The sequence below is a fragment of the Glossina fuscipes genome, unplaced genomic scaffold (assembly GCF_014805625.2).
Source record: "Glossina fuscipes isolate IAEA_lab_2018 unplaced genomic scaffold, Yale_Gfus_2 84, whole genome shotgun sequence".
NCBI lineage: Eukaryota > Metazoa > Arthropoda > Insecta > Diptera > Glossinidae > Glossina > Glossina fuscipes.
The window spans coordinates 293,037-307,061 of record NW_023998438.1 but is presented as its reverse complement, the minus strand read 5'-3'; the positions used below and the strand labels follow the sequence as shown (position 1 = coordinate 307,061).

At 32.9% G+C, this 14,025-nt stretch overlaps 1 protein-coding gene across 1 annotated transcript in view; it reads right to left on the bottom strand.

Annotated features, from left to right (window-relative positions):
- LOC119638174 (zinc finger protein 395) overlaps positions 1 to 14,025 on the bottom strand; it is a 484,238-nt gene that overhangs the window by 219,438 nt on the left and 250,775 nt on the right. Inside the window, exon 2 of the mRNA XM_038034825.1 lies at positions 7,980 to 8,254. Within this exon, the coding sequence (XP_037890753.1) occupies positions 7,980 to 8,254 (275 nt within the window). The remainder of the gene's footprint in view (positions 1 to 7,979; positions 8,255 to 14,025) is intronic.

Sequence of the window (14,025 nt, the reverse complement as noted above, 5' to 3'; positions counted from 1 at the left end):
AAGAATAAGGGATTAGTGTTTGCTCTTAAGATTTAAGTTACTAACAAGATGACGTTTTTTCTGGAAACTAGATATCAAGGTCACTAAATAAATTAATCTTTTAATAACAACAGTTTGCATATTTAATAAAGTACTTACGCTCTTAGGCAGGGAATATATCCATGCGTTTAAATCGCTAGCATGCTTTTATAACTTTATTAAGAACTTCAAACTTTGACTGTCCTCAACGCATGTTTACATAAATGTGAACAAAATGCACATTTGTGAATACTATATATATGACGATTATATGACGATTTTTTTTTTTTATTTTATGTGCGATTTTTCAATATTTGTGAGAAAAATAGTTTTCAAGAAACGCAAAATAAAAATACAAGCAACGAAAATCATTAAATGCATAATAAAAGTCTTAATCACTCGCTTCTCACACACCTAATATTTATAAATACATTCATCTTGTCTGTCTGACATAACAACTGATAGGCTGTTTATGTTTTCTATTAAAATGTTTTTTATTTCATAATTAAATAATAGTTTTTAGCACACGATGACATCAATTATAAAATACAATGTAAACAGGCGACAACTGCTGCGTTTCGATTCTTTTTTTTTCTTTTAAAAGTTGATGGTATATTAGTTCGTTATTTACTTTGTAAAGCAAAAGATTATGCAGCAAAGATGAAAAAAGATTTTTTTAATTACATGGCAAACAAACGCGAATTGATTCAGATTTATCAGCAGATTATTAAATATGACCGTCTGTCTGGCTGTCTGCCCGCCTGTATCTCTATTTGTTGTTCAGATTTTATTAGATATTAACATTGTAAATTAATAAATTAAACTTAATGTTGTGGAAATTATTTAAAAAATAAAAATTTTCCTTACGGTTTTATACCCTACACCACTTATGGTACAAAGGTATATAAAGTTTGTATGGATGTGTGCAATATACAGAAGGACTTGAGATAGATCGCTGTCGACCGATTCAGAATCGCTTTTTGAATTTAAGCTTGTCTGTCCGTCTGTCCTTTTGAAGATCGGCGCACCTTTCATTGCATGAATGTAGAATCAACGACCTGTAAAGTAGCTTTCTGAATCGATCTGTCAGTCCGTCTGTCTGCCCGTCTTGTTATCTTATGTTTTACTTACGGGCTCTACTGAAACCAATTCGCATCGAACCCCATGTAACACCTTACTTTTAAAATCTATATATGAATACCTGTAGGGTGGTGTAGGGTATTTAAAAGATGGGCTTTGTCCCATTATTGTGTTCTTACTAGTTTTTCATTTAAAATGTTGAAAAAAATGCCTACTTCCTTCCCATTACTCTATTACTACCCCAAGCAGTTCATTGATATTGGTTCATAGAAAAAAAAAGGGGTGAGGTTAAAAATATTCTTCCTCGCAATAGAAGTCCTAGAAGCACCTAGATGCTTTTCTTCATGATGGTGCCACCTTGAAGTGCATGTATTAAGAATACTTCTTGACTTTTGCTTGTCATTGTAGCCAGCTGATCGTAAACAAAATCTATTAGAAGAAGATGAAAAGTCTGGCACTGATGGCAGAAAACGCACTGTAGCTTACTCTATCGGACTGCCATTCAAGTTAACTATAACGGTAACGCATTTTTCTAACGTGGGCAGACATCAATAAGCGGCGTCAATCTGAGGAGGCTCTCTGGGAAATTGCTGCTCACTTTAGAAATCTTTTTAAGAAAATTTATATGTCAGAGTTACTTACTTAAGTTTACTTTTCGTTGCTTATAGTTGTTTTTAGTTTTTAGTGTGATTAGTGTCACGATTAAAGGATTTTTTACTCGTTAGCCAGAAAAATGCTTACTTTACCGTTAGGTGCAAACTATGTGTCCATTACAGCGAGACCATTATCCACGACCATCAAGTTCACCCGAGAATTATAAACCGGCCCCTGTTCTTTTTATTTTCTTCGTGCTTGAAAATTAGTCTAATCACTTCACAACCGCGCATACCGTGATTATTAAACTGCAATTTACAATGCCGCCGAAGAGACAGTGATCTTAAAACTCACCAAAAGTATTTATCAGGATTATCTAAAAGATTGTTAAAACAATGGTTGCATTGCTGCGAACAATTATTGGAAACACGGACATGCCTGTAACCAATAGATTACTTGCTCGAACGATAAATCTTCATCAAATCTCTCTACTCTTGATCAGCTTAAGATTCAAAAACGAGTTCTATTAGTGCGTTCGTTCTTCGAACTATAGAGACTTGAAGTGTACTTGAAGGATACAATAATGGTTACGCCTTTTTTTTTTTTAGATTTTATATTTTACCTACTGGTGCTTCGACTGAATGATTTTTCTTTTCATTTATTAAACTTGGCATTTCGATAACATTCTTACAAGGAAAGGGTGCATGGAATAATGGATAGATAGACACAGAGCTGTGTCACGGAGAAGAAATTTCCTAATGATCAAATATTGGATCACAAATACAAGGATCAAAATCTATCATTCTTTATAAAAAGTCAAAGAAAAAAAAGGATATTATAGTTTGACCCAACACACTCATATAAAGACTTTTCAAAATAAAGTGCTACATGAAAAGTGAGCGAAGAAATGGTCCGATCTCAATCATTTTGAATAGTTTTCATCGCTGGATCGAAACATATCGGTTTAGCAAATTTCATTAAAAACAAAACAAGCTTAGATCGATTCGGGAAGTGATTTTGAATCATATCGGAATAATAGAGAGTGGGTCTATCCCAAGTCCTTATGGGTGTTACACACACATCCACACAGTTTATTACACCCTTGTGCCTTGTGTATCAGTTTTTTACATGAAATTCGATAAGCATTTGAAAATTCAGCTTTTTATTTATAAATTTATAATAAATTTATTTATAATTTTTATTTAAAAATCCAAATAAAACGTCTTATTGTAATAAAAAATTTTTTTTTCCCCATTTTTTTTTTTTTTTTTTTTATATGTGGATTGACTTCCGCATTTATATAAAAGCGAACAACAGCAACATATATATATATATATATATACATACAGATATGTACATATATACCTTCTAATATAAAATGCGTTGAGTGTGAGATAAATCATCAATTGAATTAAGATTAAATAACAATCTTTGTTATGCTATGGCGTTGCGGCTGCTGCTTAGAATAAATAAACAAAAAAAAAAAAAAAGAAAAGAAAAAAAAATCTATGAAATGTAGGCGTCTTGGAACGTTTATAGGTTTCCATAGTGTGTTTATTTTAATAAATATGAGAGAATTGAAATTATCAATAACAATAACAATAGTGACAACAACAACAACAACGGTAAGAATAGAAATAATAATTAAATGATGAAAATTAAAAAAAAAGCTGAGATAACGTTAGAAATTTTATAATAAATTGCGTTTTTAATTGAATTTTATACGAATAGACGAAAAGCGAGGGTTAATGATTATAGAAAAATCGTACGCCGCTGCCGGTTTGATTGAAGTTAACTAACTGGCTTTTCTTTGTATGAATTTCTTGTTTTTTATTTATTTATTTATTTATTTATTTTTTTTGGATCTGCGATTAGGCAACGCAATAGAATTGTTGTTGAATGATATCTTTCACAGTTTCTATCAACAGCTACTTATAACACATACATAATGAGCCTTATGGACAGAGGGACAATTAACAGCATTAGCTGTACATCCTATATTCATCTCATCTCATTCATTTGATATGGGTTTCGATAGTGACAGAATCGATTAAACAATTATATATTTACTCCTTACGGACAAAAAAAATATACATTGTTAACATTTTTTATTCTTCTTGTTTGCTATGATTTCTTTTCCAATTCTGTTCTTATTTGATTTAATTATCAATTGAGAATGTAGTCGCTCTGTATAATTTATTCATACATTTTCTGTATATATATTTCTAGAAGTTGTTATTATACTTTTTATACCTTTTTTTCATATTATGCAGATATGCAAGTACGCATATATATACTTATATATATATGCATAAGTTAAGTATTTATTTATATACTTGCACGCATATACATGCTTACATATATATACATATATTTATGGTGAAACGCGAGTCAAATCCAAGTCATGTCATTTGTTTGTCTATCTTGCCCACTTGTTTTATCTGTCTGTCCGTCTTCTACGTTCTCTCTTTGTTATCTCTGGCAGCCTTGTCTGCTTGTTTTGTCTGCCGGCCTTATTTGCCCGCTTTGTTCGCTTGTCTTGACCCACCTGCCTTATCCGTTTGCCTTGTCTGCCTTGTTCGCCTTGTCTGCTTTGCTGTCTGTCTATTTTTGTCTGCCCATCTTCTCTGTTGATCTTGCCCGTCCGTATGTCTGTTCGTCTGCCTTCTCTGTCTTTTCATTCTGTCCTGTCTGCTGGAACTCCCTCTCTTTGTCTGTCTGTCTGTCCAATTAATAAATTTACGCTTGCAATATTAAAAGTCTACTCTTTATAAAAATAATTCAATCCAGAATCAACTAGAGCTCAAATACACGTTTCTTCGGAAATTCGTAAAATTTCCTCTACTATTTGCAATGAACTTGTAGCTAGTCCTTTTCGATTACGTTATGGTATTGGAAATTGTAGAGCCTTTGGTGTAAAGTTTAGAGCACCATCTTAAATCGTACCACAATAAACTCCGAAATCTTATTACATCAGTTCAAGAGCAAGAACCTATGGAAGTGATTTTTGTGTAGTGGGGAGTTTTAAAAAATTGCATTGTAAAAAACTAAGCAGAATATCCTTGATCAGATCTACTTTCATCTGTTTCTAATTTTCTTCTGCTTCTAAACCTTAAAAAAATTCCTGTAAAGCAAGATTTGACAAGAGAACGACCAAGTACATGCCAACATTTAAGCTAAGTCGCAAACAAGTAAAATAAGACGGAATTTATATAAAAATTCATATGATGTTTTTTTTTAATCTCATCTGATTATATATATAAAACGTCGGTAAGATCTAAGTCCTATGAGAATTCATAAAGAAGTCTTAGCATCTGTATATGCAAAATTAAAGTCCCTAAAGAGAATCATTTGTGGAAAGAACCCGGAAATGGAACTTAGTATGTGGAAAGAACCCAGACATGGAACTTAATTTGTGGAAAGAACTCAAAAGTCAAATCATTTCGAAGAGTAGAATAAAGATATTAAAAAAAATTCCAAATTTTTTTTCTTTTAATATGACTCAGTCGACATGGTAATGGTGGAAAAGGAACGAAATAGAAAGTGATAGAGACAGTGGTCGCGAGACTGAGCGCCCATACTAAAGCTAGGCAGAATTATGCTCTATTCGACCTGAGATTTGAACTCACAAACTTTGGTTTTGATAGTCGCGCGGCTAGTCGGCGCGGGCAAGGAAGTATCGGAAACTTAGTACAGTACTCATTAAAGGAAATTCAAAATTCGAACTTTTTCAAAATCAAATTAGAAAGCTTCGAAAAAATAGGGGAAAAATTTACAATATTGTTGCCGCATCACTGGGTTGGTCACAAAACTTTGTCACGAATGCTTTAACGCTCGAAAGCAACATACACCTATTTTGTGTATGTACGCTCAACCACTTAACCAAAAATCAAGATGTCGACGTTCTCTGCACAACAAGACACTATTACTTGGAAACTCAAGCACACTTCGCATGGCGAACATATACAAGTACCACTTTTTCTTTTTTTCCCTTCCACTCTACGTAATCCTTCCCAATCATCACAATAACCACAAGTGTAGTGGCATCCATTAAGTGGTTGGTAAGTTCAAAAAAAGGCAAAAATCTAACTTATACAAAATGATGGAACTTTGATTTGAAGCTTAATGCTTAGTCTTAAGGCATTCGTTAGTTAATCGGACATTTTTTCTTTAAACGCGTTCCTCTCGCCTGATGAGTGACCAGAATTCGTTTTTAATTTAAAATTTGTACATTTATTTTTACTTTTTATTTTTCCTATGTAATCTTATCAATTTATAGTTTTTGTATAAAATTATTGCATTTAAAAAATATTGTTTATTGTGAATATGAAAAAAAGTGGGGGAAAAATAAAAAACAACAAAACTTTAGCTTATCAAACACTGCACTGCGCTGGCTGGCATTTAACTCTAAATGTTGTGGCGCATTAAAAGTCGTCGCGACGTCTATGATATTGATTTGATGTTTAATTGAAATTTCTATTCATTTACAAGTAATTGTTTTGTTGTTCGCTTCCTTTTCTTTTCTTTTTTTAATTTTTTATTTTTTTTTTATTTTAATTTTCGCTTTATATAAATAAAATAGTTTTATTATATTGTGATAACAAGGTAATGATTTAAATGAAAATCTATTTAATGCATTGCAACTGAAGACGTAACGTCACGTAAAAGATCATACTCCCTTTTCTTACTACAATAAGCCTCTTAACATAATCTCATATACCGTTACCTATATTCGCATTTATGTTATATGTGTAACCTTCCTCCGCCAGATACCAAAACTCTTAGCCGGCATTTTATTTGAAAAACAAAAACAATTACGACAATTCCAGTTGCATTCTTCTGTTCGATTTCATTTTTCCGATAAGATAATGTATACATAAATGCGACATTATTTCTTTTGTGTTTTCTTTTGCAAGTCTGATAACATTCTCTAGTTACTAATGCTCTTATCTAATTGCGTTTGTAAGTATTTATGTCGCACTTAATAATACAACAAGTATTAGCAGTAAAGCGGTCAGATTAAGACGAATATTGTTCACCCATTGCTTAACATATGAAAACTATCTGTCATCTAGTGTTAGGTGAAGTAGTGAATGATTTTAAGCTTTTAAGAATAGAACTGAAAAGAAAGGAACAGGGACAAGTCGTAGTCTCAGAGGAGCATGCTCGATCGGTAAGCGTTACGCCTTTACCAACCAGACAGACCAATTATGCTCGCGGCTATTCATGTGGCCCATAAAATAAAAATGAACAGAAGGGAAAGCTATGCCATCATGTACCGAAGAGGGTACATCTGCTCATAAAGTATGCTCTACCGTATGGAGATTTGAATTCGCGAACACTGTTATGATAGCCATAACACGGATGAGATGAGATAAAATTGAGAAGAAAGAAAGAAACTTTTCTTATCATGCACCCAAAAAGGTACATGTGCCGTTTAAATCTCATCTTCTCCTAAACGTGTTAAATCCCTTCCACTATTTGCACTGACAAGAAATGAATGTATGCTCTGTGATGCTATTATCACTTTGCTGCACTTTTCAATGAGTTGTTGCCGATCTCTCACTACAGCTACACGATCAGGCATTACGCTTATCGTAATTAAAGTATGCTTTCCAACACTTGGGATTGAATTTGTGTTGGCTGACTGACTGACTTTGCTACGCAGTAGAAAGGTGTGAGTGCCACAAAGCTTGCTTTATATAATAATAAGTTTTCTTCCCTTGTCGTAGTAGTGGGCAATGTGAACTCCTTCCGCTGGGGGGGGCCAACGCGTTAATAAAGAATATTGTTTGAGTTTAAGGAAGACAAATAATACTAATAAATAGAAGTAAGCAAGATAGGTCTTACTTTTCGAACACAATATTAGTACAGGGGAATAAAAGTGAATCTCAGATCTAGTTGCAAAGAAGCTTGAAAGATTAAGAGTTAATGTTTTATCTGACAAACGTGATTTTTTTATCTCATTTGGACGGAATAGTGTACAAGCACTGTCTACTTGCAGTACTTATTTATAGCTTAACTGAGACCGAGCGACGGAGTGATCAAACGTTAGTCGTAGTGTGTCGATTGAATATGTATGCCGCTCTTTTTTTTCTTGTTTGACGATTTTGATCCTAATAACTACAATGCAGCGTTAGAGATATATAAAAATTGCTTATGTTATAATATTTTTTATTTATTGCATTTTATTTATTTATTTAATTATTTATTTATTTATTTTTTTATTATTTATCTTTTCTTTTTTTTTTTGATAAGTAAAAGAGAAAAAAATTTGTAGTACTTACTTATGCTGTGGCGTTACTGTTGCGGTTGTTATTGATGATGACAACGACGGCGATGAGGATGATGACAACAACGCAGTTGACGACAACAATAAAGATGATGATGATGATGTTGATAATGGCACCTCAATATTGTGCGATGTGCGACGTCTCTCACCTCCACCCATATCGGCTAAACGTGCAAAATCTGTGTCACGATCCAGATAAGCTAAACGTGCAGAACGTCGCGATTCTAATAAACGCACTTCTTCTAAACGTTTCTTTAGTTCAATCGGTTCCTAAATATTAAAATAAAAACAAAATAAAACTAAGATTTTCGATCACTTTAATATATATTATATAAATTATCTTATTTAAAAATTCTACAAGTCGACTTTAGAGAAAAAAGAAAAGAAGATAACTGCCTTGAATAATAAATATTTCCTTTATAGATTAGTATTTAAACGCTTGCGGGGGGAGATACATACAATCTTTAAAAATTCAGCTGTTATGCTTGATAGTGGTATAAATCTGTTTTTGAAAAAAATAATAACTTAACCAAGATAATCCTTAAACATTGCGAATTATTTTGTTAATTGTGATCGTGTCGTCCATTTGATTATCTGTTCAGTTATTGTTTTAACTTTTCTAATTCCTGCTCTTTACATCAATTTGAATAACTGTGAATTTGCTTTCGTCTGCAATAGTCTATCTGTCTGTACGTCTGTAACTTTTTCACTGGATATCCACCTGGCTATCCGTCCATATGTCTTCCTCTCCAACTATCTATTCTGCGATCTACCTGATCCTCTCTTTTGATACACATCTCATTATCTGTCCATCTATGTTTTTATTTCTCAATCTATTCGCCACTATGTCTGTCTGGCACTTTCTTTCGATTCCCCGCTGATTATCTGTCCATCAGCATTTTTATCCAACTTTCTACTTGAATGCCTATCTGACCCTTTCTTTTTGTATCCTTTTGATTAGATGCCTATATGTCTTTCTGTGCAACAGTCTATTCGCCTGTCTATCTTCTCAGCCCTTTTTCTCGATCGTATCCGTCTGTCTAGCTATTTCCCTTGATATTCTTTTCATTATCTGTCGATCCGTCTTTCTGGACAACGGTCTACGCCGATGGGTACCTAATCAGATTTCTGGAAATACAACCACCTATCTGTGCACCTGTGCACATGTCTTTCTGCTTAACAGTCCAGCTGCACATCTGTCTTCATCATTGGCCAGTCTACTTAATTGAACCCTCAAAAGTTCACCTTAGTATTTATTTATCTGTTTTTTTGGCCAACAGTCCACCTAGTGGGTCTCCCAGCGAATCCCACCTCTTGACATCCATTTGATTATCTTTCCATATGTCTTTCTATGCAGCTGTCTACTCTCAACTTAATACTCGTCTATCCGTCTTTTCTTTAAAACTCTTCTTGGACTGTTTATTATCTGCCGATATGTCTTTCTTCCCACTCTTCGTTTGTGTACTTAGTCCTGTCTATCCAGCCAATTTGTCTAACCCTTTTCCTCGACATTGTTTTGATTATCCAGTCACCTGTGTTTGCGTCCGACAGTCTATTCATATGCCTGCCTAGTCTGATCTGCGGAAATCCATCTAGTTATGTGTCCATCTATCCATTTTTCCATTCTTTCTCCAACTGTCTACTTTCACCTATCTGTCTTTCCCTTGACATCTATCTATACACACATGTATTTAACTTTACCCCTTGAGGTCCACCTCTGTAGGTATCCATCTACCTCTCTGGACGACGGTCCATTTGTACCGGTTCATGGTAACCATTTCAAAGTCTATCCATCGATTTTTTATCCATTTGTTCATTCGTCGTTCTGTCCTTCAATATCGATATACTATTTACTAAACCATTTTACTATTTACTAAACCATTAGATTAGATTAATCTTTCTGTTTTTCTCTGTCTGTTCGACAAAAAATGCATTTTGTTTTGCTTTTTTTGTCAAAGTTACTAGGTGGAGACAAAAAAAAAAAAAATCACGCCAAGCACATATCTAATTTTCACACAAAATATAAAACTATAAAAAAAACATTTTTTCGCCCACAGTCAAAAAATGCAAAAAGCAAAAACAAGCCTCGAAAAATGGAATATTACAATATATTTTCATTTCTCGTCACCATATAGGGTATGGTCGATGTAGATATGACATTTGACTTGAATCAATCGAAAATGCACGACGACTATGCCTATGATGCGATAAAATGATTTGAAACTTTTAACTTTCCTTAAATTATTTTTCTTAATACTTTAATACTCGTATATAAATTTATAAACTCTGAACTATGCCTTTCTCTCTCTCTCTCTCTCTCTTTTTAATGGAATAAAATTTTTAGAATCTATCCTTCAGTGATATAGTCATATGTAAGCTTTATCTTTATATCCATGTTTATGGAAAAATGTTGTTTTTCATTTTGATAAATATCTATTCATTTATACAAAATATACATATGCACATATATAACTGTCTATGTATATGCGTTTGATATATGATTACTTTACATGTCTCTATACTTTATGTAAAAAGGCCAACAAAACAAAAAGAAAAACAACTCAATATGAATAAATGACTAAAAACTAAAAAATAAAGAAAACAATTAACTTGAAATGCAAAATTGCAAATCATTATTATTCTTTTCTTTGCTAAAAAAAATATAAAAAAAAAATTTAAAAAAAATAAGAATAAAAAGAAATAAAAGAAAAAAAAATTAAATGATAATCTTGGTATTATGCGCATATGCTTGCTTGTACGCCCATGTAATAAAAATGGACGTAAAGGTTACCTTAGGCCTCACCCATTTTCATTGCAAAATCTTTGAAATCTATTAAAATGCAAGTGGAGTAAAGTCTTACGAGTTTAACGAAATTTCAAATTAATTTTCATTACAGCGAGCATTGGAAAACTTTTGTTTTGTTCCATTTTGGTTTTAAAACCTATGCATGTTAAGACTTGCTCAGGTAACTGAAAGATTTTTTTTTTTTTTTTTTGATTTTTTTATTTCCTATACGCATATAACGGTCTTACTCACAAAAAAAGAAGCAAGGGAAGGGCAAAGGGGCTAGAAGTGTAGTCATACTCTAGGCGATTTGTATTTTGCCTTCACTGATCACCATACATTCGATAAAAGTACACTCTACCATACTTGAGATTTAAACCTACGAACTACGAGCTTGGCAGTCACGATTCCTACCTACTTAGCTAGTTAGGCCGATTTAAAACTCATCGATTATCCTGTCAAATAATCACAAGGCCTAGTAATGGACCATGTTTGAATATCTAATAAAATAGGTATATTCTCGATTAGCATGAATGGTTCAAACCTCATCGGTTGTCTTGTCAAAAAATCGCAAGGCCTAGTAATGGACGATGTTCGAATAGCTAATACAATAGATATACTCTTGATTAGCACTACGCCATTTTAACTCAATCCGTCGGTCTTTCTGTCTGTTTATGTTTCCGTTTGCCGTTTCCTATTAAAACTGCGCTGGGTATATAAATTTGGTGATGAAATGTTTCTTAGCAATTAGTGTCAGATTAACACCCTTACAAAATTACTTTAAACCGATATAAAAACCACCCATCATTAGATAAAGCATTTCTTTGCATTTTTTGTTTTGTTTTTCACTTTAAAGCCTTAAATTTTTTTTAAATTTTTCTTTAAGGAGAATTAAGTCCCAGTTAAAACCGCACATTTTAAAAAACTGTAGGTCCTGATCGGTTCCTTTTTTATGGGAAATAGCTGCGTCTTTCAAGCAAATAATAAAGCAGATCGAGTATAGCTGACTTCACATATTTTTTTTATCTTCTTATTTTATGAATTTAGTCCTGGAAGAACAACTGGTTGTTTGAGGTTATCTACGTATGCGTTTGTGATCTTTTTTTTGGGCATCATAATAAAAATGGTGTTGCTATGCGGACAGACAATAATTAAGAAATCAACATTAGTCAGATAATTAATGTCTTTAAGCGAAGGTAGTCGGAAGGAGTAATGTCTGGTAAATATGCCCATTTTAGTGTTGCTAACGCTGATTGGACTAGTTTTGCTATGATAGTGGAAAATGACGAAAATGTGACTTTTTCCATATTATGTTCATTTTTCGACTTTGTCGCATCAGTTTTATCTAACAGTAACGCTAGGAATATTCGCCTTTACCCTCAATGCAAATGCCTCTCTTTTCTGATTTATTATTATATCTTGCCCTTCGTAGAGTTATTTCTCGCCAAGATTCAAGAAGTAACGTTAAACTTTTTTAGGTACCTAACTCCATTTATGCTCTCAAAAATTGTGCTCGATTAAAGATGAAGTAACATCATCTCTTTAAAAGATCAAGATGTTCGAAACTAAGTTTAGCAAAAGTCTCTTATAGCATTTAACACTACTCACTGACTCTACGCACAGACTAAATTGCATTTCAACCTTATTTTTTATGCTGAATTCATAAGGCCTTTAATCTTTAATATATCTTTTTAAGCGGTCTCCAATGAACATCTAATATACAACATACACATGAGCAAGTAAAAACACCATAGCCGGACACGGGTACGGAGCAACATCAAATTCCCTACATCATATCAATTATACAGTTATTCATGCAATCACTGATATTGAAAATGGTTGACAGTATGTTCGAATTAGAACCATTTTCAATAGAGTTTGTCCTTCCGGCCTGTAGGTTGAATACAAGAAAACAAGGCGTACGAACGGACGGAGAGACAAGCGTAGATTGATTCAGAGAGCGCACACGCCCGCTGAAAGCTGAATATACCCTTGTACCATAAGTGATGTACGGTATAAAGACATAACAACAAAAATTATTTTTCTTTGGGACAAAGTCTCTCGGTGCAACAAAATTCAAAATATTTCGAATGTTTTAACTTGTAGAGTTAAGAAAAGACAACAAGACGGACAGACGGACAAAATCATAAACTGATTCACAAAGCGATTTTAAATCGATCGGTATAAGAAAAATTGGGTCTATTCCAAGTACTTCTGGGTGTTGCGTGTATCCGCACAAACTTAATTTATCCTCGCACCAGGTATAGGGAATACAAAGACAATTCAAGGCTTGTCCTTAAATATTCAACAAATATCTCCCCTCCCCTTCCGCCTTTCTAATGAAAATAGAGAATAGTTTACTTTTGTCCAAAGGTTACAAAGTAGAAGCTTTTTCTTTACGTCAATGCATTTCAGTATCCGTTAACCTTAACCTCAACGTTAAATAAAAAAAAAAGCCATTTCGAAAAAGGTGCCTGTTGGGAAAATCACATATTCTTTTTTTCTTTGGTTAAAAAGTTCAAAAATCGGATCTCATGCAAAGTGTACGTTTATCTTTGTACTTTAAGGAACGTTGTAAGTTAAAAAAATGTTTTCGCTTGAAAGCGAATGTCGAGCAAGAGAATATTATTTACTCAAGGATCCAAAAATGTTTTATTTTGATTACCACTGTCAAACAATCCGGCCTCTCACCGAACGCCTAAAAACTTTATTTACCTTTACGAACTTATGTACTTTTTTTTTATATATATGCATACAAACTTAAGATTAAAACTGAGAAAGGCAATGGGTTTCATGCAAAAGCCATAACTGTCTTTTTATTTATTTATTTTTCCTTTTTTTTTTCGTAGCAATTTCAAGTGTTTATTTAATATTTTGTATATAAATTTATCACCATGATGACCTTGAAAATTTATCTGCTATAAAGTAATGTAGTCCAAGCAATGCCTTAAATAGGGACAAAAAAAAAAAAAAGAAGAAATTTCTTTTAATCACCTGTTGCATATATAAGAGATTTTAAGGATATGTACGCCTGTACAGTTATCCTTGATATATTTATCACCTCACACAGTGTAATACAATTTAATGCGATAATGTTTCTGTTGTTGTCTTTAATTTTTGCTCTGCACACTTGAATTTATTTATAGAAATTTTTATTATTAATATTATTTAAGAAATTTAATTTTATATATATTATTTAAGTAAAATGGCAAAAGAACAGAAATTTCGTTATGCACACACACACACACACACACAC